The sequence below is a fragment of the Myotis yumanensis genome, unplaced genomic scaffold (assembly GCF_028538775.1).
Source record: "Myotis yumanensis isolate MYYU_CA2020_CCGP unplaced genomic scaffold, mMyoYum1.0.hap1 SCAF_4, whole genome shotgun sequence".
Taxonomy (NCBI): Eukaryota; Metazoa; Chordata; class Mammalia; order Chiroptera; family Vespertilionidae; genus Myotis; species Myotis yumanensis.
The window spans coordinates 71,260,125-71,286,904 of record NW_027223755.1 but is presented as its reverse complement, the minus strand read 5'-3'; the positions used below and the strand labels follow the sequence as shown (position 1 = coordinate 71,286,904).

General features: G+C 39.6%; 1 protein-coding gene across 4 annotated transcripts in view; it reads right to left on the bottom strand.

The window, feature by feature from the left end:
• PRR16 (proline rich 16) overlaps positions 1-25,922 on the bottom strand; it is a 240,338-nt gene extending 214,416 nt beyond the window's left edge. For all 4 annotated transcript variants that reach the window (XR_011471108.1, XR_011471109.1, XR_011471110.1 and 1 more), the window contains exon 1: positions 25,673-25,922. Coding sequence is in view for 1 of the 4 variants with exons in the window: in XM_070411485.1 (XP_070267586.1) it covers positions 25,673-25,831 (159 nt within the window). In the remaining 3 variants the exon portion in view is untranslated. The remainder of the gene's footprint in view (positions 1-25,672) is intronic.
• Positions 25,923-26,780: the final 858 nt, after the last annotated feature.

Here is a 26,780-nt window from a genome sequence, read left to right as displayed (position 1 = left end):
TCGCCCCTAACTGCCTCTGCCTGCCTACCTGATCTCGCCCCCAATTGTTCTCCCCTGCTGGCCTGATCTTGTCCCTAACTGCCCTCCCCTGCTGGCCTGATCTCGCCCAGTCTCTGTCTCTCTTTGTTTTTCTCAGCAGTCCTCCAGACCTCCTGCCTCCCTGTGTCCCTCTTCCTCTTTCCCAGCTGGGAGGGGGTGGGGCCAGTGGGGGCCACTCCACCCTCTGCCAGCCCTCCCTTCCATCTAGGCCTCTTCAGTCCCAGTCTGTTTTGTTTCCTCATTCTGAGAGAGGCTCTGAGAGTGAGCTGGGAGGGAGGGAAAGAAAGGGAGAAAAGTCTGTGAGTTGGTGGTGGCTGTGTGTGTTTGTGTGTATGTGCAGTTGTGAGTGAGTGTGAGTGCTGTCCCCACCTACCCCATCCCTGTCTCCGCTGCCACAAGTCCCCACCCACCAGAGCCTGCTGCACATGCAGCCTGGGCGTTAGGTCGAGTCTCCGGTTGTTGTGGATGTGACTGACCCAGGGTTTTTATATATTAGGATGGTGGAATAAAGTACACCAATGTGGTTCTAAATGTATGCAGAGAAAAATGCTGACGGCACATCTACACTAATAAATGCTAATTAGACCGGATAGACCAGATGTTTTCTGGACAGCCTGGACAAAGCCGCAGTGGCTGCGAGGGCCAAGGAGGACCTGCAGCCACGGAGGCTGTGAGAGCCAGCAGTGGCAGCAGTAGCGGGGTTACGGCGGCAGTGCCTTCCCCTGATCATCCGGGTCGCCTCCCACAGGAGGCCAGACTGCGGCTTAGGCCCACTGTCAGTAGGATATCCTCTGAGGGCTCCCAGACTGTGAGAGGGAGAAGGCCGGGCTGAGGGACCCCCCCCCCCCGCACGAATTTTCGTGCACCAGGCCTCTAGTATACTATAAATGAATGAAGGTAAAGGGACATAAAGGAAAGTACTGTTTCTACTGTACTAAAACTGATAAAATGACAATACCTGGTGTGCAGGATGATGCTCCAATCAACTGAGCCACCCAACCAGGGTTATCTCTCATGTTTTTATCTGTTTTTATATGGGAGTTCTAGGTTAGAACTACCTTAAGCCTTAACATGACAGAAATCATATGAAATGTAAATGGTCTAAATACATCACTTAGAAGAATGAGATTATTAATGTGAATAATCCAATTATATCCTGTCAATAAGAAATTTCACTTCAAATATAATAATATAGGCAAGATCACAGGACATAAGATCCACATGAAAAATCAATTGTATGTTTACATACTAACAATTAGTGGGTGGATACTGAAATTTATAGTCACTCAAAAACATATGCTAGGCAAAATAAGCCAATCAAAGAAATACAAACATCACATAATCTCACTTATATGTGGAATCTACTGAACAAAATAAGCTGACAAAGAAAATAGATCTAGAGCAGCGGTTCTCAACCTGTGGATCATGACCCCTTTGGGGGTCGAACGACCCTTTCACAGGGGTCGCCTAAGACCATCAGAAAATATATATATATATATATATATATAATTACATATTGTTTTTGTGATTAATCACTATGCTTTAATTATGTTCAATTTGTAACAATGAAATTGGGGGTCACCACAACATGAGGAACTGTATTAAAGGGTCGCGACATTAGGAAGGTTGAGAACCACTAATCTAGAGGCATAGAAGTATGCAACAGACTGACCATTCTCAGAGGGAAGGGGAGGGCAGGGCAGAAGAGAGTAATCAAAGAATTTATATGCATATATGCATAAACCATGGACACAGACAACAGTGAGATGAAGGCCCAGGGAGAAGGCAGCTGTGGGGAGGAGGGGAGCAATGGGGGGGAAAGGGAGGACATCTGTAATACTTTTAACAACAAAGATAATTTAAAAAAAAAATACAGAGAAATCTAACAAAATAGTATGACTATGCAGAAAACCATAAAATACTGACAAAAGAAATCAAGAGCTTAATAAATAGAGACACATAACATGTTCATTGATTTGAAGACTCAACTCTATAAAGCTGTCAATATTTCCCCAATTGATATTCAGGTTTAACATTATTTCTCTCAAATTCAAAGTAAAAGGTGTTATAGAAATTGACAAAATTATTCTAAAATTTATATGGAAATCAAATAAATTGGAGTAGCTAAAATAATTTTGAAAAAGAATAAAGTGGGAGGAATCAGTCTACCCAAATTCATGACTTATTATATAGCTACAGTAATCAACACTGTGTGGTATCATTGGAAGGATAGACACACAGACCAATGGAACAGAACTGGGAATCTAGAAATAGTCCCACAGAAATATGTCCAACTGATTTTTTTTTTTAAAAAGGTGGAAAAGCTAAAACCTTTTCAACAAATGATGCTGGGACAAGTGTACATCCGTAGGCAAAACAATGAATCTTAAGTCTCACATCTTACACAAACGTTAATTCAAGATGGATCACAGAGTTAAATGTCAAACATAAAATTTTATTTAAAAAATATAAGATAAAACCTTCAGGATTTAGGGGTAGGCAAGGAGTTCTTACACTTGACACCAATAGCATGAAGCCTAAAATTTAAAGAAAAAATGATAACTTGAACTTCATCAAATTTTAAAACGTTTGCTCTAAGAAGGGCCCTGTGAAGAGGGTGAAGAGAAGCTACAGACCAAGAGAATATATTGGAAAAGCATATATGCCACAAAAGTATGTAGAATATAGAAAGAATTTCAAATTTCAACAGAAAAAAAAGTAAGCCAATTGAAATGGTCAAAAGATATGAGCAGACATTTCACCAAAGATTATGTATACTTGGCAAAAAGGGCCAATGAAAAGATGCTCACCATCATTAGCCATCAGGAAAATGCAATATAAAACATCACATGTATCAGAAAGTAGTGACAACATCGAATGCTGGTGGGGATGCAGAGAAACTAAGAAACGGGACCATTCATACGTTACTAGTAGGACCAAAAAATGATAAAACAACTCTGGAAGACCATTTGATAGTTCTTATAAAACTAGGCATGGAACTGCCATATTAATCTAGCAATTGCACTCTTGGGCATTTATCCTGGAGTAATAAAAATTTATGTTCACACAAAACCTTGTACATAAATGTTTATAACACTTTTTTTTTATATAACAGCTCCAAACTGCCAAGAACCCAGATGTCCTTCAATGGGTGACTGGTTAAACAAGGTATGGTTCATCTATAGCATGGAATACTGATCAACAATAAAAAGAGACAAACTAATAATACACTTAAAAACCTGGATGAATCTCCAGATAATTATGACGGGTGAAAAGAAAGGCAATCCCAAAAGGAAACTGCATTTCCCTGGTGGTTAATGATGTTGAGCATCTTTTCATTTGCTCTTTTTCTAGGTGTATATCATTTTTGGTGAAATGCCTGTTCATATATTTTGTCCATTTTTCAATTAGATTGCTTATTGTATGACTCCATTTATATTATAATACAAATGATAAATTGTAGAAATGGAAAAGAGATTAGTGATTGGCAGGAGATGAGGTAGGGACAGAAGGGAATTGCATGAGGCTAAAAAAAGACAACATGAGAGATGCTTGTGGTGATAGAACTATTCTGTATCTTGACTATATCAATGTCCTGCTTGGATATTGTACTATAGTTTTTCCAAAGGTTGCCACTGGAAAAAAACTGCATGAAAGTACATGTGATCTCTCTGTATAATTTCTTACTCTGCATGAAAATCTATAACTATCTCAAAATGAAACACTTAAATTTAAAAAATAATAGTAATTTATTGAAGACTTTGGTTAAACAAGACAAGGTGTAATAGTTTAGGTATGAAGCAGTCTATAACACAATAGATAAAGTTTTTTGTTTTAATTAAAAATCAAACAAGCAAACAAAACTCATAATTGCTCTCAAAAAAACCTTAGTAAACTGAATACTATGTGTTTTCCATATATGAATAAAAGGATATTAAGATATTGAGCACTATACTTTATTAACTTCATGTCCACATTTTACAACACTATTTATACTGATAATTGTGTTATTTCAATTCTTTGATTAATCAGGTGCTTCTAATGGATTTTCTTATTAATGCTGTATGATCTTGGAAGTGAATCACTTCTTTAAACTGGTAAACAGTTATAAAAAGAAAATTAATAAAAATAAAGAAGAGAGAGTGAATGCTAAGCTAATACAGCATATACAAGGAGAGGAAAAGATTATGGTATAGTATTTCTAATGCATTTTTGGGCTAACAGATTTCAAAAAAAATTAATCACAGGGCCTAGTCATTTTTGACTCTTTTCATATAACGTATCATGCTATTCTCAATGTGACAGTTGATAAACGTTAAAAACTAAATAATTAGACATAATTTTTACCAACATCAGTGAAAGACTCACTACTAAGTTATGATGAACAATTTCAATGCAGTTGGTCTCTAATTTGCATGATACATCATTGTTTTCACTTAAGAGAACTTCAGAAAATTCATACCAGGTACAAACAGCAGGTGTTATAAGCACATACATAATCTTAATGTTGGCATTTGCCATTAGCCCAAATGTATCTCCAGCAAACATATGATGAAAAGTATACCTAATTATATATATGGTCCTGTTATAATTTTTCACTAATAAAATGTTTCAAACTCAAGACAATCAGTATTTATCTTAATACTTTTTCTGGAAATATAGAAAACAATTTAAAGACAAATGTGACCAAGTTGTTACCAAAACTCAATTATTATATAAGATGTAGAAAAAATGCTTTTAAATCCACTCTTCTAAACTGGTTTAGGCTTACCCTAAAATGTAACAGTGGAGATTTCTTTGTAACTAAATTAGTGGAAGTGCATAATTATTCATTTAAATTACTAACATAAATTAAATAAATAAATAAATAAATAAATAAATATATATATATATATATATATGAAAGCATCGTACTCAAGTCACACAATAAATTATATTATTTTAATAAGTATAAAATTATGTTTCCTGATGTTCAGGGAAGGAAAAATATACACATCCCTTCTCTGATTTTAAATCAAAGAATTATATAGTTACAGAAAATATATATGTATGTATGCAATTTAAAACAACTACTTAAAAGACTAGGCTTTATACTTCACAATTATTTCACCATCTTATGAGAGAAAATGAGGAATAAAAATGTATATGACATATTTTATTCTACAAATTCAAAACAGAATTATAACAATGTCTTCTAATTTATGTAGAGAGAAGAGAGAATATAACTAAAAGTCCCATGTTTCTGCAGCTTGTAGATGTAAGAAATGAAACATCTTTTCTAATTTCAATACTTGAATTGACAATAATTTTAAATGTTTTATGCATTTGCCTCATTTTTTTAAATCAGAGTATTTCCTGAGTCATTCTGGGTTTTCCCTTACTGTTGGGCTAAATGATTTTGTTTCATACTACTGACAGTCTGGAAATCTCTAGGAGTGGGGAGAAAATATGCAACCCATTCTAATTTGGTATCTATAGATTAAAAGCTAAGATAGTTAATATTTTGTGCAAACTAAGACCAAGTTGGAATTGAATCAAATAAGCAACTTTGCTTTAGTGCATAATCTTTTCACAAATTAGTTAAGAATCACTTGTCAGATATAGGCATTTCATTTCTCTCTTAATTTCAAGTCCTTTGCTATGGGCCTGATATCTGAGGCGGTCAGAAATTTGTCTTAATGATAAACTAAATGGTACACTATTATTATCCTATTTAACTTTTATTGACAAGCACAATAAAAAATGATGTATCCATGAATTTATTATAGGCTAAAGATTCTACTAAATGTGAGTCTCTTCTTTTTAGGGCACATTCTGATTTGACCCAGAAGAATGTTTTCTAAAACTGCTACACAGAATACTAATTCGGACAGATGGTCTTCAAAAATCAGAATCTTTATTCCAGTAAGTTTGGGAAATAATAAATTATTGAGTTTGGCAAATCCTCTGTGTTTATAAGAAAGTGAGAGAGAGCGTGCATGAGAGAAAGAGAGAAAGAGAGAGAGAGAGAGAGAGAGAGAGAGAGAGAGAGAGAGAGAGAGAGAGAGATTCAATTACATAAATATACCATAACCCTTACTCAGAAAAAAAATAACAATCTGGAAAGAGTGAAGTTGTGGTCAGGACAATCCTGGGCTACCTCGTCCCAACTGATTCTCTTCATCACAGGCTTATAAGAAGGATTCATTTCACTTGCATTTGGGTTAGGGTGACAATTCTGCATGTACAAGGAATCTGTGCCACTTGCAGACTAAAAGACAGAAGTATAGGTGTGAATTATTCCATTCTTTTTCCTCCCTAGAAACCAGGTGTTCAGACAGCAGTATCAAAGGGGCCTGGGACCCTGAGCAACTAACTCTTCAGAGCAGAGCTTCTTCCAACTTGCATGGGAGAGTACAGTGTGCTGAACAAAAAACCTTTGTTGGGTTAAATGACTGAGATTTCAGGGTTATTTATTACTACAGTATAATCTAACCCACCTTAGCCATTACAATAGCTGAATTTTGAAAAGAGACTTTATATAAAACAAATTATAGATGTTCTAATACTGGAAACTCCTTATTCATTCTTTATCAGCTAAATATACTTGTTAAGAAACAAATGTTAAATTTTCCTTTTCTAGATCTTCATTAAATATACTTTGCTGGCTACTACATGATAGGCACTGCTCTGAACTAAGTTGGTAAAGTAATGTAAAGATGTGCAAGGCCCTTATGCTCATGGAGCATACACCCTGACTGTAAGTAAGAACATGCCCATGGGTAATATGCCCATTAAAAAAAAGTTTCCTGAGAAAAATTTTATGGTAGTCATAGCAACAAAAATGAACCATTAGTTATTTTTGTTAGAATGACAAATTGGTACTAAATCAAAATTGGGTATTTTTGGTTCTCTTTAGCATCAGAAACCTTTTTGAGTATAATAATTAATTTTAAAATTTATTAGGAAAAATATATTCTAGGTAAATTGAAACAAATTTCACTTAATTCCATAAATACAATACAATTTAAATTTTTCTTTATCACTAATCAATTATGTTTTTTATATGTTTCTATTGATTTAAGAAAGAGGAAGGGAGACAGGGAGAGAGAGAGAAACATCAACAATGAGAGAGAATAATTGAACAGCTGCCTCCTGCATACCCTCCACTGGGGATCGAGCCCAGAAATCATGGTTCGACACTCAACCACTGAGCCACACCAGCCAGGCAAATCCTATATAACAAAAGCCTAATATGCAAATTATTCAACTTAGAGTTTGACTGCTCGCTATGACGTGCACTGACCACTAGGGGCTGGCTCAGAACATGGCAGACATTGGCGATGAAGCGCTGGCAGTGGGCAGCAGTGGAGGCATTGCCGGCCCCAAAGGGCCCCAACGAGAGCAGGGCCATGAAGCAGGTGAGAGGGTGTTGCCAGGCCATGGCGGGGTGCCAGGCGGGGCTGCGGGGCTGCAAGGCTGGGGGTGTGAGCTAGGGTTGTGAGCCTGGGGGCGCAAGCTGGGGCCTGATCTCCACAGGCCACCCCGAGGGACTCCATCCGTGCATGAATTCATGTACCAGGCCTCTAGTTTGTTTTGTTTTGTTTTGTTTTTATAATACTGTACATTAAAGCAACATTTTTATTAAGAACTTTTTCTTAAATTTACAAAAATATTTTATTTTGAGTGTTTACTTTTAGCCAGCCATGCCAACGCAAAACTATCCTCCTGTACTAATAAAATTAGTATGCTTTCTATGATTTATAAGAAAGATATTAATATAATTCATCATTATTTTTAGCTTGCTTCCATAAAAATTATTTCAAACATGACACGAAGAATTTTATAATACATACATGTATCCTAAATACTTCTCCTATACTCTGTAAGGATATATTTTAAGATGCTGGTAATGCATCTATGTTTTATTTGAAAATTAACAAATATCAAAGGGAACTAAATCAGCCAAAGTACTACTGGCTGTACTATAGAGCGTGGCTTAGAGAAGGACTTCTGAAGACATGAATGTAATCAGTCCTCATACATTTACTGTTAGTATAGTGAAGAGTGAAATAAGATAACTTTATGTTATGATTGCATAGATTAAAGCTTCTGATTGAAAGACTCTTAATTGGTTTAACTTTCCTCACATTTTAAGACAATCATCATCTTCTATCAGCTTAGTAAGTAACAGCCTACCTTCAGATTCACTAAATATTGTAACAATAGTGTCCTCTCTTGTTATAGTCAGAAGATGAAGCTTATTGCCACATTTTTCATTCAATGATAGCCCTTGCTCTGTTTCCCTTTTCTCTCTGCAACATTGTTAAGGTGTTAGTATTGTTTCATTAAATCCCTTTTTTTTTTTTTTTTGAAATCCCATTGTCTAATTATAAATAATTCTTGGAATACCCTTTATTAATTTTCCTGAAGAAAGAAGGATAGGAACCAATAAGAATATAATATGGTTAGAAACATTTCAACTCTAAAAAGGAGCTATTTTACACTATAGAGATTAACCATATTAGGCAATACAAAATTATCAGTATATAAGACACAACCACTTTTAGTGGAGTGACAAAAAAAAAGCATTATAAATATAAATTTGGATAGTTTCTTGATAACTGTTTCTCAAGCACAAAAAAAGACTATTGGTGTTATTGGCCAACTTGGCATTCTTCATCAGTACCAAGGTAACCTAAGAGGCTGTTGTTGAGTAATGGAATTCATTAAACATTATATATATGAGTATTAGGAACTTCAGAAAGCAGATGTTAAACTCTCAAGCATTTTGGTACATACTATTTGTGATTAATGAAGCAACCTCAAACAGCCATGCTGTGCCATATTATTCTGTATTTTTTTAAAATGTAAGTTTCCCCAAGGACATACAATATAGCCTGTTATAAATAAGGTTTAAGTATTGAATATAAATCTCCCTAAAAAAATGCATAGGGTGAATGCTGAGTTCTGAATTCCATTTTAAAAATGCATTAATCATTATAATATCAAAGTACTTCCAGAGAGTAGATAGAGCTTAGAAAACAATGCCTCTGAAAGTCATTGAAAGCAATTTATTCTTTCTTTTTCTTTTTTTTACTTCATCTGATAATAAGCAACTGAAATATCAGGATTTAAAGTGGCTTAAAATTTTTATGGCATTGCCCTGGCCAGGTGGCTCGGTTGGTTGGAGTGCCATCTCATGTACCAAAGAGCTGTAGGTTCGATTCCTGGTCAGGACACATACCTAGGTTTTGGGTTTCATATGGAGGTCAACTGATCGATGTTTCTCTCTCACATGATGTTTCCCTCTCTTATGTATGCTATTCCTAGAAATATCTGGGTTATTTCTTAAGGTAGTTTGAAACCAATGTATTTAAGTAATGTTTGGATATGTTAAAGCAACATGATGTAAATTAATTAAATATTTTAATTTCCATTTTCAAAGTCATTCCTTTAGTCAATATATGGGTTTATTTTTCAGTTTGCATTTAGCATGTGGGAAGCTTTCTGTTATCATACAAACTGCCAAACTAAAACCTACACTAGAGTTATAAAATTTAAGGGAAAACTGCAATATGGTACAGTCTTTTAAAAAAAGTTCAAGATATCCAATATTCTTCCTGATTGAAGTGAACAGACTGAAAATCTACACCAATAAAAGAGAAACATGGTAATTGGCGTACGACCGCTACCCTTCCCATTGGCTAATCAGCATATCCTTATGCAAATTAACTGTTAGCCAAGATGGCAGCCGGCAGCCAGGCAGCTGGAAGCGAACATGAGGCTTGCTTGCTCCAGTGACTGCAGACTCCAACGTTCCCCGCCTGCCTTGCCGGCCTCTGAGCTACAACTCTAAGAAACTATGTTGCAAATATAGAAGCTAAACAAAACCCCAGAAAAAAGCTTTCAGCCAGCTGGGATCTCAGAGCTAGAGTTATACATTGTTTCGATTATAGCAGCGGAAGCCTCAGAGCTAGAGCCAGAGCTAAAGCTGGCCCAGAATAAAAAAAGAAAAAGAAAAAGAAAAAAAGGAGTGGTTGGGAGCTTCAGTCAATTGCCAGCCTGAAAGCAGCCCTCAGCTCCTCACCCAGACTGGCCAGGCACCCCAGTGGGGACCCCCACCCTGATCCAGGACACCCTTCAGGGCAAACCAGCCGGCCCCCAGGTCTCTATCCTATATAGTAAAAGGGTAATATGCCTCCCAGCACCGGGATCAGTGGAGCCGCGAGGCCTCCTGACACCGGATCAGTGTGACAGGGGGCAGCGCCCAAACCCCCTGATCGCCCTGCGGCTCTGTGTGTGACAGGGTGCGGCGTCCCCCGCCCCTCCCCACAGGCCCTGCTCTGTGTGTGACAGGGTAGAGCCATAACCTCCCCATCGGCCCTGCCCTGAGTGTGAGAGTGGCGGCGCCCCAACCCCCTGATCGGCCCTGCTCTGTGTGTGACAGGGGGCAGCGCCCCAACCCCCCCGCCCCCCCACACGGGCCCTGCTTTGTGTGTGACGGGGTAGAGCCATAACCTCCCCATCGACCCTGCCCTGAGTGTGACAGTGGTGGCGCCCCAACCCCCTGATCCACCCTGCTCTGTGTGTGACAGGGGGCGGCGCCCCAACCCCCCCCCCCCCCACACGCACACGGTCCCTGCTCTGTGTGTGATGGGGTAGAGCCATAACCTCCCCATTGGCCCTCCCCTGAGTGTGACAGTGGCGGTGTCCCAACCCTCTGATCCGCCCTGCTGTGTGTGTGACAGGGGGCAGTGCCCTAACGCCCCTATCGGCCCTACTCTGTGAGTGACAGGGGGCAGCTCCCCAACCCCCTGATGGGCCCTGCTATGTGCATGACAGGGGGGAGCTCCTCAACCCCCTGATTGGCCCTGCTCTGTGCAGGGGGCAGTGCCCCAACCCCCTGATTGGCCCTGCTCTGTGCGTGACAGGGGGTGGCGCCGCAACCTCCCCATCGACCCTGCCTTGAGTGTGATAGGGGGCGGTGCCCCAACCCCCCAATCAGCCCTACCCTGAGCGTGACTGAGGGTGGCATCGCAACCTCCCAATCCGCCCTGCTCTGTGCATGACAGGGGGCGGCGCCCCAACTCCCCAATCAGCCCTGCTCTGAGCCCGACCAGGGGCTGCACCTAGGGATTGGGCCTGCCCTCTGCCACCCAGGAGCAGGCCTAAGCCAGCAGGTCGTTATCTCCCGAGGGGTCCCAGACTGTGAGAGGGCACAGGCCGGACAGAGGGACCCCCCCTTCCCTCCCCGAGTGCACAGATTTTTGTGCACCAGGCCTCTAGTATAGATATAAAAAGGCAGGATCAGATCCCACAGGTAAGAAGAGAGAAATATGTTTTTCTTATGATATACTGAAAGTTCAGCAACTCTACAATATAATCTCCTGAGTCAAACAAAACAGTATCAATTAAGAACGTCCTCTTTCTACATTAACATCTATTCTTTAGTATCTGAATAAGCTAATTATATAAGCACTCATTTTTTGAACACTAGAGGGAGTGCATAAAAGAAGAAAAAGCAGCCAAATATTGTTATTACCTAGTTATTGAGTATTGTATATAATATTGGACCTTTGCAACAAACTGCTTGCATATTTCTTACAGACACAGTGGAATGATTAAAACTCATTTAAACAGTAGCCAACATCCCTTTTTATATGTTCTTTTCCAGTATATTTAAATTTGAGAATGACTAATGGTAAGAAAGGTGAACAATATTCAAGTAACAGAAATACCTAGTGCAGGCTGGAGATAAAGTAGCAAGAAAGGAGGGGAGAGCAATAACAGGGTAGGAAGGAAAATGTTTTGAGGCCTCATAACCATTGTTAGCGCTTTGACTTTGAATGAAATGGGAAGTCGCTACAGGAATGTGAGCAGAGTTATGTGATATAGCTTTATCTTCACTCCTGAGCTGAAAAAAAAAAAAGCTTAAGGAAGCAAGAAAGAAGGAGAACAGGAGGTTACTGTAGCAATCCAAATGGGAGGATGTTGGCTACTGATGGTAACAGTGGAGGAGATAAGAAATGATCAGTTATGGGAAACATTTTGAAGATACAGTGCAGCCAACCAGACTTTCTGGTGAAAACTGTACATAATGCATGAAAGAGGAGTTGATTATGACTCCACGGTGGAGAAGGATGAGAAAACCATCAGTTGACCTGGAAAAGACTGAAAAGGATTAGGTTTTGAGGGAGGGAAGAGATCAGGGTTCAATTTTGGACTTGGTAAAGTAAAGAGATGAGGATATAGAAGAGGATTAGGCAGTCAGGGATAGGACCATAAGGGAAGGTGAAGTAGAGCATTGCATACAGGGGCAGAGTGTAGTCAGCTGACTGCACCACAGAGACAAACAAAAGTACCTAGAATTAGACCCAGCTCGGCAGGAGTTGCCAAGGCAACGCGGCTGGCTGGGGAACACTAGATCAGGCTAGGTGAGAACAGTGATGTCATCTCGGACCTGAAGTGGCAGTCTTCACTCAGGTCCTCCAGCTGGTGGGAACTTGGGCCTTGAAATGATTGGATGTTGCAAAGAATTCTTTGAAAGAACCAATCAAAAGCCAGCAAAGCATATATTTACCTATAAACAAAGATTAAGCAGTACCTGCTTTGGGCCCCCTTCCTGATGCCCCCCTGCGGCAGGGAGTCGTCTATCCCTCAATAAATTTTGCTTGTGACAACCGTATTTTTGTCCGTGAACTCATTCCTTAACACTTGGATTGCGGGAAACGAGTTAGGTCGGCTCGTGTGAATTGCGCGTACTCCGCGGGAGCCGTCTTAACTCGGTTCATATAGATTTGCGGTGGAGTGCGGGAAACGTGTAAACTCGGGCCGATTGTAACTGCGTATTACCAAATATTTGTTTGTTTGCCGTTCACAAAGATACCTACCTGCGTATGCGAACCGTTTCATACCCATTGGGGTAATAGGTATCATAAAAATCCTATTTCATACCCATTGGGGTAATAGGTATCATAAAAATCCTATAAAGTAGAGAATACTTTATGGCGCTGGTCGAGTACAATACCGGTAGGGTACCAATGTATTGTTTTCTCATTTTATAACCGATATCCCTGGATATCTCACCATGCAAAGAGAATAGTTATTGAGAAATACTTCTTGTGTCCGGACGTCTTTAGTTTTGAGTTTTGTGAATATTATTACGTGTTTAAATATTTAAATATATTGTGATAAAGACATTCATATAGAATTTTTTAACCAAATAAAATAAAATCGTTCCGCAAAGTGTTCGCATAATAATTATTTTTTTATATCAGATATCTATCGGAGTACCGCTATTTTCAGTTAGTATTATTTTTATTTGCTTTAACCTAGAATGTCGCAGCATTCAGACTATAGTGATGATGAGTTTTGTGCAGACAAGTTGTCCAATTATTCTTGTGATAGCGATCTTGAAAATGCGAGTACAAGTGATGAAGATTCTAGTGATGATGAAGTAATGGTGCGTCCCAGGACATTGAGGCGACGAAGAATTTCGAGCTCCAGCTCTGACTCAGAGTCAGATATAGAAAGCGGGAGAGAAGAATGGTCGCATGTTGATAATCCACCGGTCTTAGAAGATTTTTTTAGGGCATCAAGGATTAAACACAGATGCTGTTATAAATAATATAGAAGATGCCGTGAAATTATTTATCGGAGATGATTTTTGTGAATTTCTTGTAGAGGAGTCAAACAGGTATTATAATCAAAATAGGAATAATTTCAAACTTTCAAAAAAAAGCCTAAAGTGGAAAGATATAACCCCTCAAGAGATGAAGAAGTTTTTAGGGTTAATTGTTCTCATGGGACAGGTGCGCAAAGATAGAAGAGATGACTATTGGACCACGGAGCCATGGACGGAGACGCCATATTTTGGTAAAACGATGACGAGAGACAGGTTCCGACAGATATGGAAAGCTTGGCACTTCAATAATAATGCGGATATCGTAAATGAATCAGATAGACTTTGCAAAGTGAGACCAGTACTAGATTATTTTGTGCCTAAATTTATAAATATTTACAAACCTCATCAGCAATTATCACTAGATGAAGGGATCGTACCTTGGAGGGGAAGATTATTCTTTAGGGTATATAATGCTGGCAAGATCGTTAAATATGGAATATTGGTTCGTTTGTTGTGCGAAAGTGATACAGGATATATCTGTAACATGGAAATTTATTGCGGCGAAGGAAAGCGATTATTGGAAACGATACAAACAGTAGTGTCTCCATACACTGATTCGTGGTACCATATATATATGGACAATTATTATAACAGCGTCGCAAATTGTGAAGCACTTATGAAAAACAAATTCAGAATATGTGGAACAATCCGGAAAAATCGAGGTATACCTAAAGATTTTCAAACAATTTCTTTGAAAAAAGGTGAAACAAAATTTATAAGGAAAAATGATATATTGTTACAAGTGTGGCAATCAAAAAAGCCTGTATACCTGATTTCTTCGATTCATTCTGCGGAGATGGAAGAAAGTCAGAATATTGACAGAACATCAAAAAAGAAAATTGTCAAACCGAATGCACTCATTGACTACAATAAACATATGAAAGGTGTTGACCGGGCCGACCAATACCTTTCATATTATTCGATATTGCGGAGGACGGTCAAATGGACAAAAAGGTTGGCAATGTATATGATAAATTGCGCATTATTTAATTCTTATGCAGTTTACAAATCAGTGAGGCAAAGAAAAATGGGTTTTAAAATGTTTTTGAAACAAACAGCTATCCACTGGTTGATGGATGATATTCCAGAGGACATGGACATTGTTTCAGACCTTCAACCAGTACCGTCTACTTCTGGAATGCGGGCTAAACCACTTACATCTGATCCACCATGCAGGCTATCGATGGACATGAGAAAGCATACGTTACAGGCAATTGTCGGAAGTGGAAAAAAGAAAAACATTTTGAGAAGGTGTCGCGTATGTTCCGTTCATAAATTGCACAGTGAGACACGCTACATGTGCAAATTTTGCAATATACCTCTACATAAAGGGGCGTGTTTTGAAAAATATCATACGCTAAAAAACTATTAATTTCTATTTGTTTTGATTTATTATGAAAATTTTATTTTAAACTTTAAAAATATGTGTATATTTTTAGGTAATAAGTATTTTTTGGGTTTTTCGTATTTAGTTTATATATATCGAATTATTTATGTACTGAATAGATAAAAAAATGTCTGTGATTGAATAAATTTTCATTTTTTACACAAGAAACTGAAAATTTCATTTCAATCGAACCCATACTTCAAAAGATATAGGCATTTTAAACTAACTCTGATTTTGCGCGGGAAACCTAAATAATTGCCCGCGCCATCTTATATTTTGGCGGGAAATTCACCCGACACCGTAGTGTTAATTTTTCAGACAACGAACTCAGACCCAACTACCATATTTCAGTTTCCTCTTTGGATGTCCCACCGAGATTCACCCAGATCTAGGGAACAGCAGGAGACCTGCGGAATGGGTAAGCAAAACGGACAGGAAAAACAGGCTCTCTCTCTTCTCTCTCCCTTTCATCTGGAGGCAAAACCACTAGGCTCCTGTTGGCCAGTTAAAGGTGATTAGTGCGGCTGCCCGTCTTAAGACTCAGGAGATAGGCTCTCGGGGGACAGTCATTCTAATCCCTCCCATCCCAGGAGAATGTTGGAATGACTCTGAACCTGGTTTCCCTCTTTTTCTCTCTCCTTTTGCTGTTCTGCCCCAAACCGGGGTCCCTGGAGTCCTGACTTTGGTAGGTTGAACTGATGACTATGAGAACTCCTTCACACGGGAGCCCAATTGAGCATGAGTGGACGGCTTTTCCACATGGCCAGTCCCTCCTCGGTCCAGACTCCACAGGCATAAACTTCTCTCTCTCTCTCTCTCGCTCTCTCTCTCTCTCTCTCTCTAGGATTTACTGGGGGAAAGATGGTGTCCAGATTTTACACAGGTTGCTGTCAGTCATTCTCACCCACCAGGATGCCATGAATATCTGCAAAGACTTACTTTTGTGTGAGCTTTTGCTCCAGGAGAAGTATCTACAATTTTATAAACTGTTAAAGGGGGAGAGGGGGCGGGGAGGGGAAGAGATTAAGAACCACTGTAGCTAGAAGACAATTAATTTCACAGATATATATATATATATATATATATATATATATATATTTTTTTTTTTTTTAACCTGGTATTTTTCTGTCACATGAACACAGCTTGAAATCTTAGAATAAAACTTGATATTATGAAAGAGGTAAATAAACGCCAATCTGTTAGCTTTCTTATAGTACTAGAGAAGAGGACCTGTTAAAAATCATCAAATTTGCTTTCTCTAGACTAGTATGTTATATGTTATCTGTAGTTAAAAATCTTTTTATAGAATGCCAAACACCATAGAATTATAGCACAATGGGCATAGCTATATAATTTGACTCACTTTAATTATTCTAAAAGTAAACTTATCTCAAACATCAAACTGCAGTAGTATTTGCAAAGCAGGAGGAGGGAAAACAATGATCATAAATATAAATTCTGTCTTAACAATGTTCATATATATTTCTTATCTAAAGTAGAGTCTGGAATCTTAATTCCTTGGAATCCTCATGTCCTTTCATTTTCAAAAATAAAAATAGCTTATGCCATTGTGAACCTCAAGAAGGAATATATCTGTAAAGGACTCCTCGAGGTTAATGGGACCCAAATTCATAACCAGTATGGAAGCCACTGCTGACAGAGGCCTCTCATGCATGCTGAATTTCAGGGAAAAGTTACGGACTGCACAGTGTTCCTGCCATCAACATCAACCCTTATAAAGGAGTTGCTGGTATTGTCTTCTGAGCAATAGGTGGAGACTTTCCCTGTCCAATAGGAGCTGTGTAATTATGTCTTCATTTGCATCTTTACTGACTAATCAGAGCAGCTCCATAATGAGCAATCAGAATTAGCCATTTCAATGAATCAGGACAGTGATAGTTAGACCAATCAGACAGTGCAAATTTTAATTCCTCATTTGCAAAAACAAAAACAAACACACACACACACACAACAAAACGGACTAAGGATTTTCTCTATAAAAGGTGGACACCTCTTTGTCTGGTAGAGTACACCTTTGGCTTCTGGACATGTGCTTCAATTCACAGGTTTGCAAACTGTTTACCTGAACAAAGTTTCTCCTTGTACCATGCCCTAGGTTGAGTTTTCTTGTTGGCTTCAGATTGGTGCCTTATATGGTATCTCTTATTGATACCACATAAGAGATTGATTTAACAGGCCATTTTGATTTGGACATTACTTAGATATACTTATTTCCTCATTTAATGCTACTTTCTAGTTCTTGTTTATAGCTGAAGTAGTGGTGACTTGGTTTACTAGGTCCTATGGGAAACCTTAATTTAGAATATTTCATCCTAATGAACTAACTTTAAATATAATAAAAATAAACACGTCTATCCATATTACACTGGAAAAAAATGAATAGGATTTTAGAATATGTGAGGGGAGGGTGGCTTACAATCAGCAAATTCACTTAAGAAATCTAATTATAAATATACCTACAACATTATTAGCCAGCTCAGTAACTTTGTACCTGGTAAAGAATTTGATAAGCTCCTATATTTATCAGTCATACAAGAAAGCGAAACAACTGTCAAACTCTAAACATCTCAGAAAACTTAAAGATAGCATCTCCCTTCTAAGGCAATTTGATAATAACAAAAGAGAATAAAAGTTTCCCAAATTCCTTTATTCACTTGAAACAGCTGTATACAATGCTAGATATCCATTAGTTGTGCCTTTATTTTCTCAGTCATAATACGAAAAAACTAATTGTTTCACTAATATTTTTGTTTAAGACTAAGTAGGTCAAAATTAATCACCTATTTATTTGGAAGATGCAAACTGCAAGGTCTAATTAACTCACTAATAATTTTGCCTCAATACTAGTACCCAAAATTGACTGAAATCCATAAAAACAATAACTGTTACCACAAAGAAACAATAAACTATACAAGACTTAAATTTAAAAGTTTATTAGCTTCTCTTGAAATTTAAGAAACAATGTCCACATATATACTCTTCCTGGGAGTAAATATTTGTGAAACTCCCTGGAAGACACTGGGAATAAGGATGGAAAACTAAAACTTTCACACCTTTGTCTTCTAATAAAATGTAAAAAACAAAAACAAATAGAGCTTAATCCTACCAAACCTGAGGCCCTGAACCTAACTGTCCCCTATACCTGGGCTCCTGAGCATTAAAGAGAAAAAACCAACATGATATAGAAAAATGTTAGTTACATGCAAACAAGTGGTTAGAATAAGATGGAACTTGGAGACATTGTAGAAAATAGGTCTATCTTTCATCTACCTTTCATCTAGCGCCAATATTCCACCTTTGTGTGGAAATTACTGAAAAATTGGTACAGCGGTCTGGTAGGGTTAATAATAAATAGTGCTTAAATGCCTGGGCTCTCGTAATAAATTGCCTGGCATTCAAACCTCACTTCTCCACTTACAATGAAGTGATCTTGGGCATGTGACTTAATATCTCTGGCCTGTTTTCTTTTTTTTTTTTAAATCTATTGTTGAAAGTATTACATATGTCCCCTATTTTTCTCCATTAACCCCCTCTAACCCACCCTGCACCCTGCTCCAGGCCTTCACCACTACTGATTGTGTCCATGGGTTATGAATATATGCATACAAGTTGATCTCTTCCCACCCACCCACACCCCCCTTCCCTCTGAGATTCCTAAAATGCAATAATAATAGTATCTTTTTCATATGTTTTGAGGATTACAAGACTTAAATATAAATAAATTGCACTTAGAAGAATATAAGATACCAAGTAAAATCTGTCTTAGCCATTTTTATTGCCAAAAGTGTTCTTTTTTGTGTGATATTTAACAACAATAAAAAATTGGAAATAAACAGAATGTCCAATATTATGGGGACTATAAAGTAACATAACAGATCTACATAACGGTTATGATATAATACTATTCAAGAAAGCAGAAATCACTGTGTATAGTTTCATAATTTTCTATGACTTCATTTATCCTATCTAATAAAAGAGTAATATGCAAATTTACCATCACTCCAACACACAAGATGGCCGCCCCCATGTGGACACAAGATGGCCGTGACAAGATGGCCAGCAGGGGAGGGCAGTTGGGGGCGACCCGGCTGGCAGGGGAGAGGAGCTGGGGGCAACCAGGCCAGCAGGGGAGGGCAGTTAGGGGTGACCAGGCTGGCAGTGGAGGGAAGTTAAGGGCAAATGGGCTGGCAGGGGAGCAGTTAGGCATCGATCAGGTTGGCAGGGGAGTGGTTATGGGTGATCAGGCAGGCAGGCGGGTGAGCGGTTGGGAGCCAGCAGTCCTGGATTGTGAAAGGGATGTCCGACTGCCCATTTAGGCCCGATCCCATCGGACATCCATCGAGGGGTCCCAGATTGGAGAGGGTGCAGGCTGGGCTGAGGGACACACCCCCCCCCCCTGCACAAATTTCGTGCACTAGGCCTCTAGTGTTAAAATATTCATACAAAAAAAACAAAGAAAATATAGTTAAGTGTTCAACGTATCTATTTCTGTGTAACACTAAGGATAATTTTTATTTCACCTTTAAAATTTTGAGATTCCCTCCCCTGCCCCTCAACCAAAATTCTACAGCATACTGTATTGCTTCTGAAATTAGAAAAAGAAAAAAAGTTCTTTAAAAAATTACCACTTTGGCAGTTAGGTTGAGAGAGGGATGCATAGGTGGAGCACAGCAATGATGGGAACGTGTCATTATACATTTGTCCACACCCATAGAATGCTGACTAGCAAGAGTGAACCATAATATAAACTGCAGACTTTGGGTGATAATGATGTTTCAATGTAGGCTCATAAACTATAAACAAATGTACCCCTCTGGTGGGAGATGTTGATAATGAAAGAGGCTATACCTGTGTGGGGATATGGGATATATAGGAAATGTCTGTACCTTCCCCTCAATTTTGCTCTGAGCCTAAAACTGCTCTAAAAAAAAAAATAGAATCTTAATGAAATAAATAATTAAATTTATTTTTAAAGAAAAAAGTTTCCTTTTTTGTTTTCTAGTATGTTGTTTTTCAGCTTGATGTTAGTTATAAACATTTCAATCAGAACTGAATCAGCAGTCTATTGGAATTTTACCCCTCTAATTCTCAAAAATCACCTAAGGAATTTTTCATGATTAGTTCTATAGAAGTTTCTGTAAATTTATTTGGGGAAAATATATTTTATTCAAACTTTTATTGTATCTTTTCTCCTACAGTTTGATTTAAATACCTAAGATCCTCAGAGCAGTAATGGTAGAGAAAAACAAAAAAAACGAAAACATAACCAGGGTAACAATAAAACCTATTAGGTTGGTTTTATTATCTATTATTTCACTATTACCTGAAGCAAACATTTATTTCTTACTTTAGTCTTGGATGGTTCTCTGCATTGGCAATAAAGACAGTAAAAGATGGTTATTGGTTATCTTTATTTTCTCAGAACCATTATGCATTTTCAGTAACATGCTAAGTTATCATGCTTAAGAAAAGAAAAATTAGAAAGCATTTTAGCATTTGGTAAACATACTCCAGTTTGGGATGTAGGCTGTTGAACTGAGTAGTAAAAAAAACAGAAATTGCTACAATTGAATGAACTGAGCAATTTCACTCATTCACAACTTTAGAACTTGGAAAGCAATCGAGATTATTCTTTATAATTTGTTTTTTTAATGAATTTACATGCACAGACTCATGAACCAAAAAATGGTAGGATTTCCTAGAGCAATAAACTAAACAACTTTAAATAGATAAACCATTAAAAAAAACCACACACTTAAAAACAAAAATATATTGAAGATAATTGTTAATTCTGTTTTCATCAGCCCCCAAATGGATTGTTTCCTATGGGTTTTCAAACTTTTCAAAATTAAACTTACTTTTAATTTGTTTCCGTTTATGAAAAATTATGGGTGCTCTCCAATACACAGCCACAATGCTGACACACCTTCCCACGCATGAAGTCCATGAGTGATCCCAGGGCACTGATCTTAACTGGTTCCTGGTTCCTACATGATAGTTTTGTCTACGCACAAGGCTTAGCCATATATGCATATATATCTTCAACCCACAGAGCAACCTTGTCACTTAAAATTATAAATTGCAACACTGTGAAAATGTTCCAGGTTATAATCAGTCTAAACTAAAATAGAATTCACCTAAAGTAGCAATGAATTTTGTTTCCAAATAAAAGGCTGTTTATTACATATTTCAATTTCTCTCTAACTAATGAGATCTGTGATCCCACATTAACACACCCATTTGATGCAAAACAGTTCACCTCACCAGTGAGTTCTTCATAAAAGAACAGGCAAATTGGTACCTAGAGATGTCAGGTTATTTGAGAACTATTTTTAAAAAGCAATGGGTCTTTTTTCTACATTTCTAAAAATGGATGATCCCACACCTAAAAACCAGTAATAGTTAATTTTAACCCTAAAACTCTAGAGTTTGCCACTATTTTTTTTTTCAGTGTAGAAAAGAGCAACATGGATTAATCTTGTACTAACTTCCTATTCATTCCTAGTTCCTGTTAATTCCTTCTCCTCTCTATCTTTTCAAATATTATTCACATCTCAAAAAAAAAAGATCCAAAATTTTCCTTTTTGACCTTCCATTTTCCCAAAGAACGTATCCTTCATAAAAATCTCCAGTATTTTGCCCTAGCTGGTTTTGCTCAATGGGTAGAGCATTGGCCTTCGGACTGTAGGGTCCCAGGTTTGATTCTGGCCAAGGGCACATGCCTGAGCTGAGGGCTCGATCCTCAGTAGGGGGCGTGCAGGAGGCAGCCGATCAATGATTCTCATCATTGATGTTTCTATCACTCTCTCCCTCTCCCTTCCTCTCTAAGATCAATAAAATATATATTTTTTAAAAATCTCCAGTATTTAGTTGTAACACTTGGGATCTCTTGTATATGGCATTGATCCTTTTTTTGTTAATCATGGGAATCTGAATAAATTGTTTCTTAAAATTCATATCTCACCATCTTTTTAAAGCTTCTACTCTCTCCATCAAAGGTTTATCATACTACTAAGTACATAGCAAGTATTGGTTTATTAATCTACATATACTCACTCTTATTCTCAATTCTGCTTTCTTTCCCCTATTAGATCATAGTGAGAGTGGCCACTAAAAGCAGTAATGCCTTTTTACACTATTGATGCTCAAAGACATAATAAATGCATCGCAAACTAACCTTTTGAGCACACTGAGACTAGAAATTATAATTTATTCATCTTGGTAACACTAAAAGATAATATAGTATATAGCAGGTGCTAAATAAATAGGTTGAATTGTACTTAAGGCTTTTCCATTATAATACAGAAGACCAAAACACCTTTATTACTTTTGAAAAGTCAAATTATTTGAGGTTTTACTAAACTCTGAGGACAGAATAAAACTGCCCTTAAACTTTGTAGAAATCCTGTTCCTCTTCTTTCAATATATAATCTAATTATAAATGGTTAAGTAATTCTTAAATAACTAGTCATAAAAACCCAAAAAATAATAATGGAGTTTTGTTACTAATTATTGGCATTGCAAGAAGCTACTATTATGTTCAAACTGACCATACTACCTAAATTTTCAGGTTAAATAAATTTCAGAAAACTTCTGAAAAGAAAACCAATTTCAAAATAACCTGAAACAAAAGTCCAATATTGTTGTTGAAGAGTTTATGCAAAAATAAAGAGCAGAATATTTTAAAAATATATTGCATTTTAGATAGAATAAAAAAGAAAAGCAAAACAAGTATCATGTTCACTGATACAGCAATCTAGTCATAATAACTTTTTAATTTCTGTTCTAATTTAATAAGAGTTCTCTGCTCACTTGTATCAAAATATATTAAGGCCTACAAACACAGCATTGCCAATAAAGGAATTAGAATTCGAAATATGAGTTTATATTTAATAAATGTCAATGATAACAGTCAGAATTTTGAGTATAACAACTGATGAATTTATAGTGACATTTATACTTATAAGTCATAACTATAGAGATGAATAAAGTTTATAATTTACAAAGTTTTCAGTTACTCCTCCATTAAAAACTACATCAAAGACATGTTCAGTCACATGTGCAGTATTATCTTTGAAAGATAAATGCTGGACAACTGCAAAAGGTTATAGGTTAAACATGCCCTATAAATATTTTGTTCTCTAAATATCTCTCATTATATTATATAAATAGCCAACATTTCCAGATTCAGCCATAGTATAATACAATTCCATCTGCAGACCTAGGATGATGATATCCTCACAAAAATAATTAACAATCACAGCACATCATTTATCACTCATAAATTTCACTCCCAGGGGTGAGATTTTTACCCCAACAGGCCCTGGCAGCCAATCAAACTTCCAAAGCATCAAGCAAAATTTTATCTCTAGATCTGTTTAGAAGACAGATCCTTTCATTTACTTGGTTGCACATTATCTATGCTTTTTCATTCCTTTTATAAACTACCTGTTTTCCCCTTTAAATATTCTCCAGTAAATGAAAACACAGAAAGAGTAAAAGGAAGAGATATTCACGGACTCCTTGCTTTATTTCTTTGTGATTCTAACCAAGAGCCTTAGGGAGGTTAAAAGTTTCACGATTGCTCTACATGATCTCCCAATATTGACAGAATAACGAGGCAAAACAGCACCACGACCATGTGCAGCTTCTTGTCATTTATTCTGTCTCAAGTAGGGAATGAAGTGACACATCTTAAGAAAGGATATGCCCATAGATGCAGAATTTGATTGACTGCCTTTCTCTTAAGCTCAACCTCCTCGATAAGACAGTAAATATGTTACATGCTGATGTAGGTTTTCCACATGCCCCCCGCCCCGCCTTAGAAACCCCAACAACTATAAAGCACAGTTCTGCCAAAAGGAACATGCCCAAATTTGTTCATTTTTACGACGTCATAATGTTTCAGATGAAAACACAGCCTGCCAAAAATGTCAAATGAAAGGATAACAAAGAAATGAGCAGCATCTTTAGACTTGAATTTGAATGCATAAACTCGCCATCTGTCAACCAGTTGTGAAGTAATGATCCTAGAGAAGCCCTGCAAACATGAGCAAGTTTTATCCTCACATCTATCAGCTCCATCAATCTCCACTCTCAGGACCGCAGCAGTAATTATGCTCTGTCTGTGGAACACCTACAGGAATGGCATTTGCCACGGCAAACAGAACTCTGCCCATGAATGGGCCATTTCAGCAGACTTGCATTTGCTCATAGAGGTAATGGGGATTGGGGAGAGGAAGGGTGGGTGGGGATGGTAGGTGGGGAGGTCTCTTTCCTCACATTTGGATTGGAAACTGGACAGAGGAGGTTAATCTCTAGAGGCCAGACATCCAAACAACCTTCAATTTCCTCCCACTTGGTCTCAGAAACAAGATTACAATTTTGGACCTAGACTAAGCCCCCACCCCTTCCCGTCCCGCCTCTGCACCACCACCTCAGAAGTTACAGTCTTAGCTCTGGAGCAACTGTGGGGTGCGTCCTCCCAGACGGAGAAGCACACCGGGCGCCCATTCGGTAGCAGAACAGTGGGCTGGGACTCTGCCACGAGCTCTGCGACTCCACCAGCTGCCAGCCGGCTCGCTCGCCGGAGACCCACCCCTCCCAAGCCAGTCTTCGCCCCCGCCTGGAGCAGCAGCCTGATTTACGCAGCTCAGCCCAGATACTGCCTCCGCTTCTTTCTCTCCGGCGGTGGGAGGGCAGAAGTGGCATAGATGGGGAGCGGGAAAGAACCAAAACAGTCCCGGTTCCCAAGAGCAAGTGGCAAGACCCTGGCACACGTACAAAACACACACACACACATACACACACACGCACGCACACACACCACGGATGCGCCAAGCTCCCCAGGTTCCATGCTAAGTGGGAGACAAGAAGGAAGGGGGTGGAGGAGAGGCCCAGAGTTACTAGGAAGAGATGCCTCAGAACTGCGAAAGTGAGAAAGTCCCAGACCCCCTCCACATCCCCAAGTCTGGGCTCTCCTGCCAGCAACCGGGTTCCCTCCTTTCCAGCGGGGCTCAGAGGGCGGGGAGGAGAGCTGGAGCCGAGCTTCCCCGCCCCCCCCCCACCCCCCCCCCCCCCCGCCGGCTGCCCTCCCCGGCCTGGCCCAGGGCCCGGAACCCGGCCCCGCTTCAGCTCCGGCATGGGGAGGCTGCCAGGCAAGGACAACTTGCCGAAAGACCCCAGGTGAGCAAGAGGGCAGGAGAGGAGCAGCTCGCACGCTCCGGGCCGGGCTGCTCATTTCTCCCTTGGTCGACACACCCCCGTTAGCCCCCTCCCCCGACATCACACACACACACAGAGATCCGGAGACACGCGCGCGCTCACCCCTCCCACTATCCCAGGTTCATCGATTAAAACACTAGTTGATTTCTTCCTAGTTTTTTAAAAAAGTACAGCAACTCTTCTCAGGAGTCGCCGGAGCAAAGAAAGTCTGTCTGCAGGCTTCTTACTATAGTTTCCTGGGAATTAAGAAATCGGGCGGTCCCTAGTGAAAACCGGACCGACACCCCCGGGGGGCAAAAGGGGCCGCACTCCTTCCCCACCCCTGCGCCGCTCACCTCCTTAAGTTCCTTGGCCACGTCCTTCAGGTCGCCCAGGACTAACTCCAGATCCTCCACGATGATCTTGATCTGTTCCTTCACCTTGGTCTTGGAGCCTGCCGGCGGTCCCTCGGCGAGAGAGGACGAGGAGGGGGTCCCCTTGGACTTGGAGGACATTCTTTGGGGCCAAACGAGGCAGGTCAGCGGAGGCGGGCAAGCGGAGGCTGCTGCGCGCCCCCGTCCCTGGCGCTGCTGCGACCGCTGCCGCCCCAATCGCCCAGCATCTTGGAAGCACTCTGAGCGGCGGCGGGTGGCTGCGCTCGGCGCTCGGCCCGGCGGCCGCACTGTGGTGCTGCCATCAACTCCCCGAGACGCGGCGCTCGGCGCGGGGCTGCAGACGGGCGAGCAGCGCGCCTGCGCCTCCGCCCGCCGCCGCCCGCCGCTCGCGCACAGCCGCGCGCGCTCCCCGCCCCGCGTGGGGATGCCGGCCGCGGCGCCCACGGCTGTCAGCTGCACTCCCCGCCGCGGCACTTCCCTCCGGGATCTCTCCCGGAACCCCTGGGCCTCAGAGGGCGGGAAGACAAGTTCCTGCCTTGCCCGCCCCCATGTCTGGGTCGTGAAAAGCCCCCATCCCCGCAGCCTGCCGTCTGTCTTCTCACATCTAGACTAGACTCCTCCTGCTTCCCCCTGGAGCAAACACCCACCACGCTTTCCGATCAAGTCAGAAAGTCGCATAAATCGGGCCAAGAGTTGGATTTAGGGTCAGTAAAGCGACCCTACGTGTTTATCCAGGACCCAAGTATGTCCAGAAGGCCTCCAATCATTCTCAAAGCGACTAAGAGGTCCACAGAGGTGTTCTTACTTCTGCAGAAATAAGTAGCGACCGCTCACCCCCTGGAATCATGAAATCAGGCAGTGTTCTTGAAAGAGGTTGCCCAACCCTGTGGATTCCACAAAACTAGCAGCGGGTTTATTAATTTTAAGTCCTTACACCAAAAATCCCCTGGAAGACTGTCTGAGTCATCTTGGCTGTACTTATCTGGGACAGCGATACTTTTTCTTTTTTCTATTTTTTTAACTGTCCTTCCTCTTTTCGTGACCTATGCTGATGTATGTTTTGGCCAGA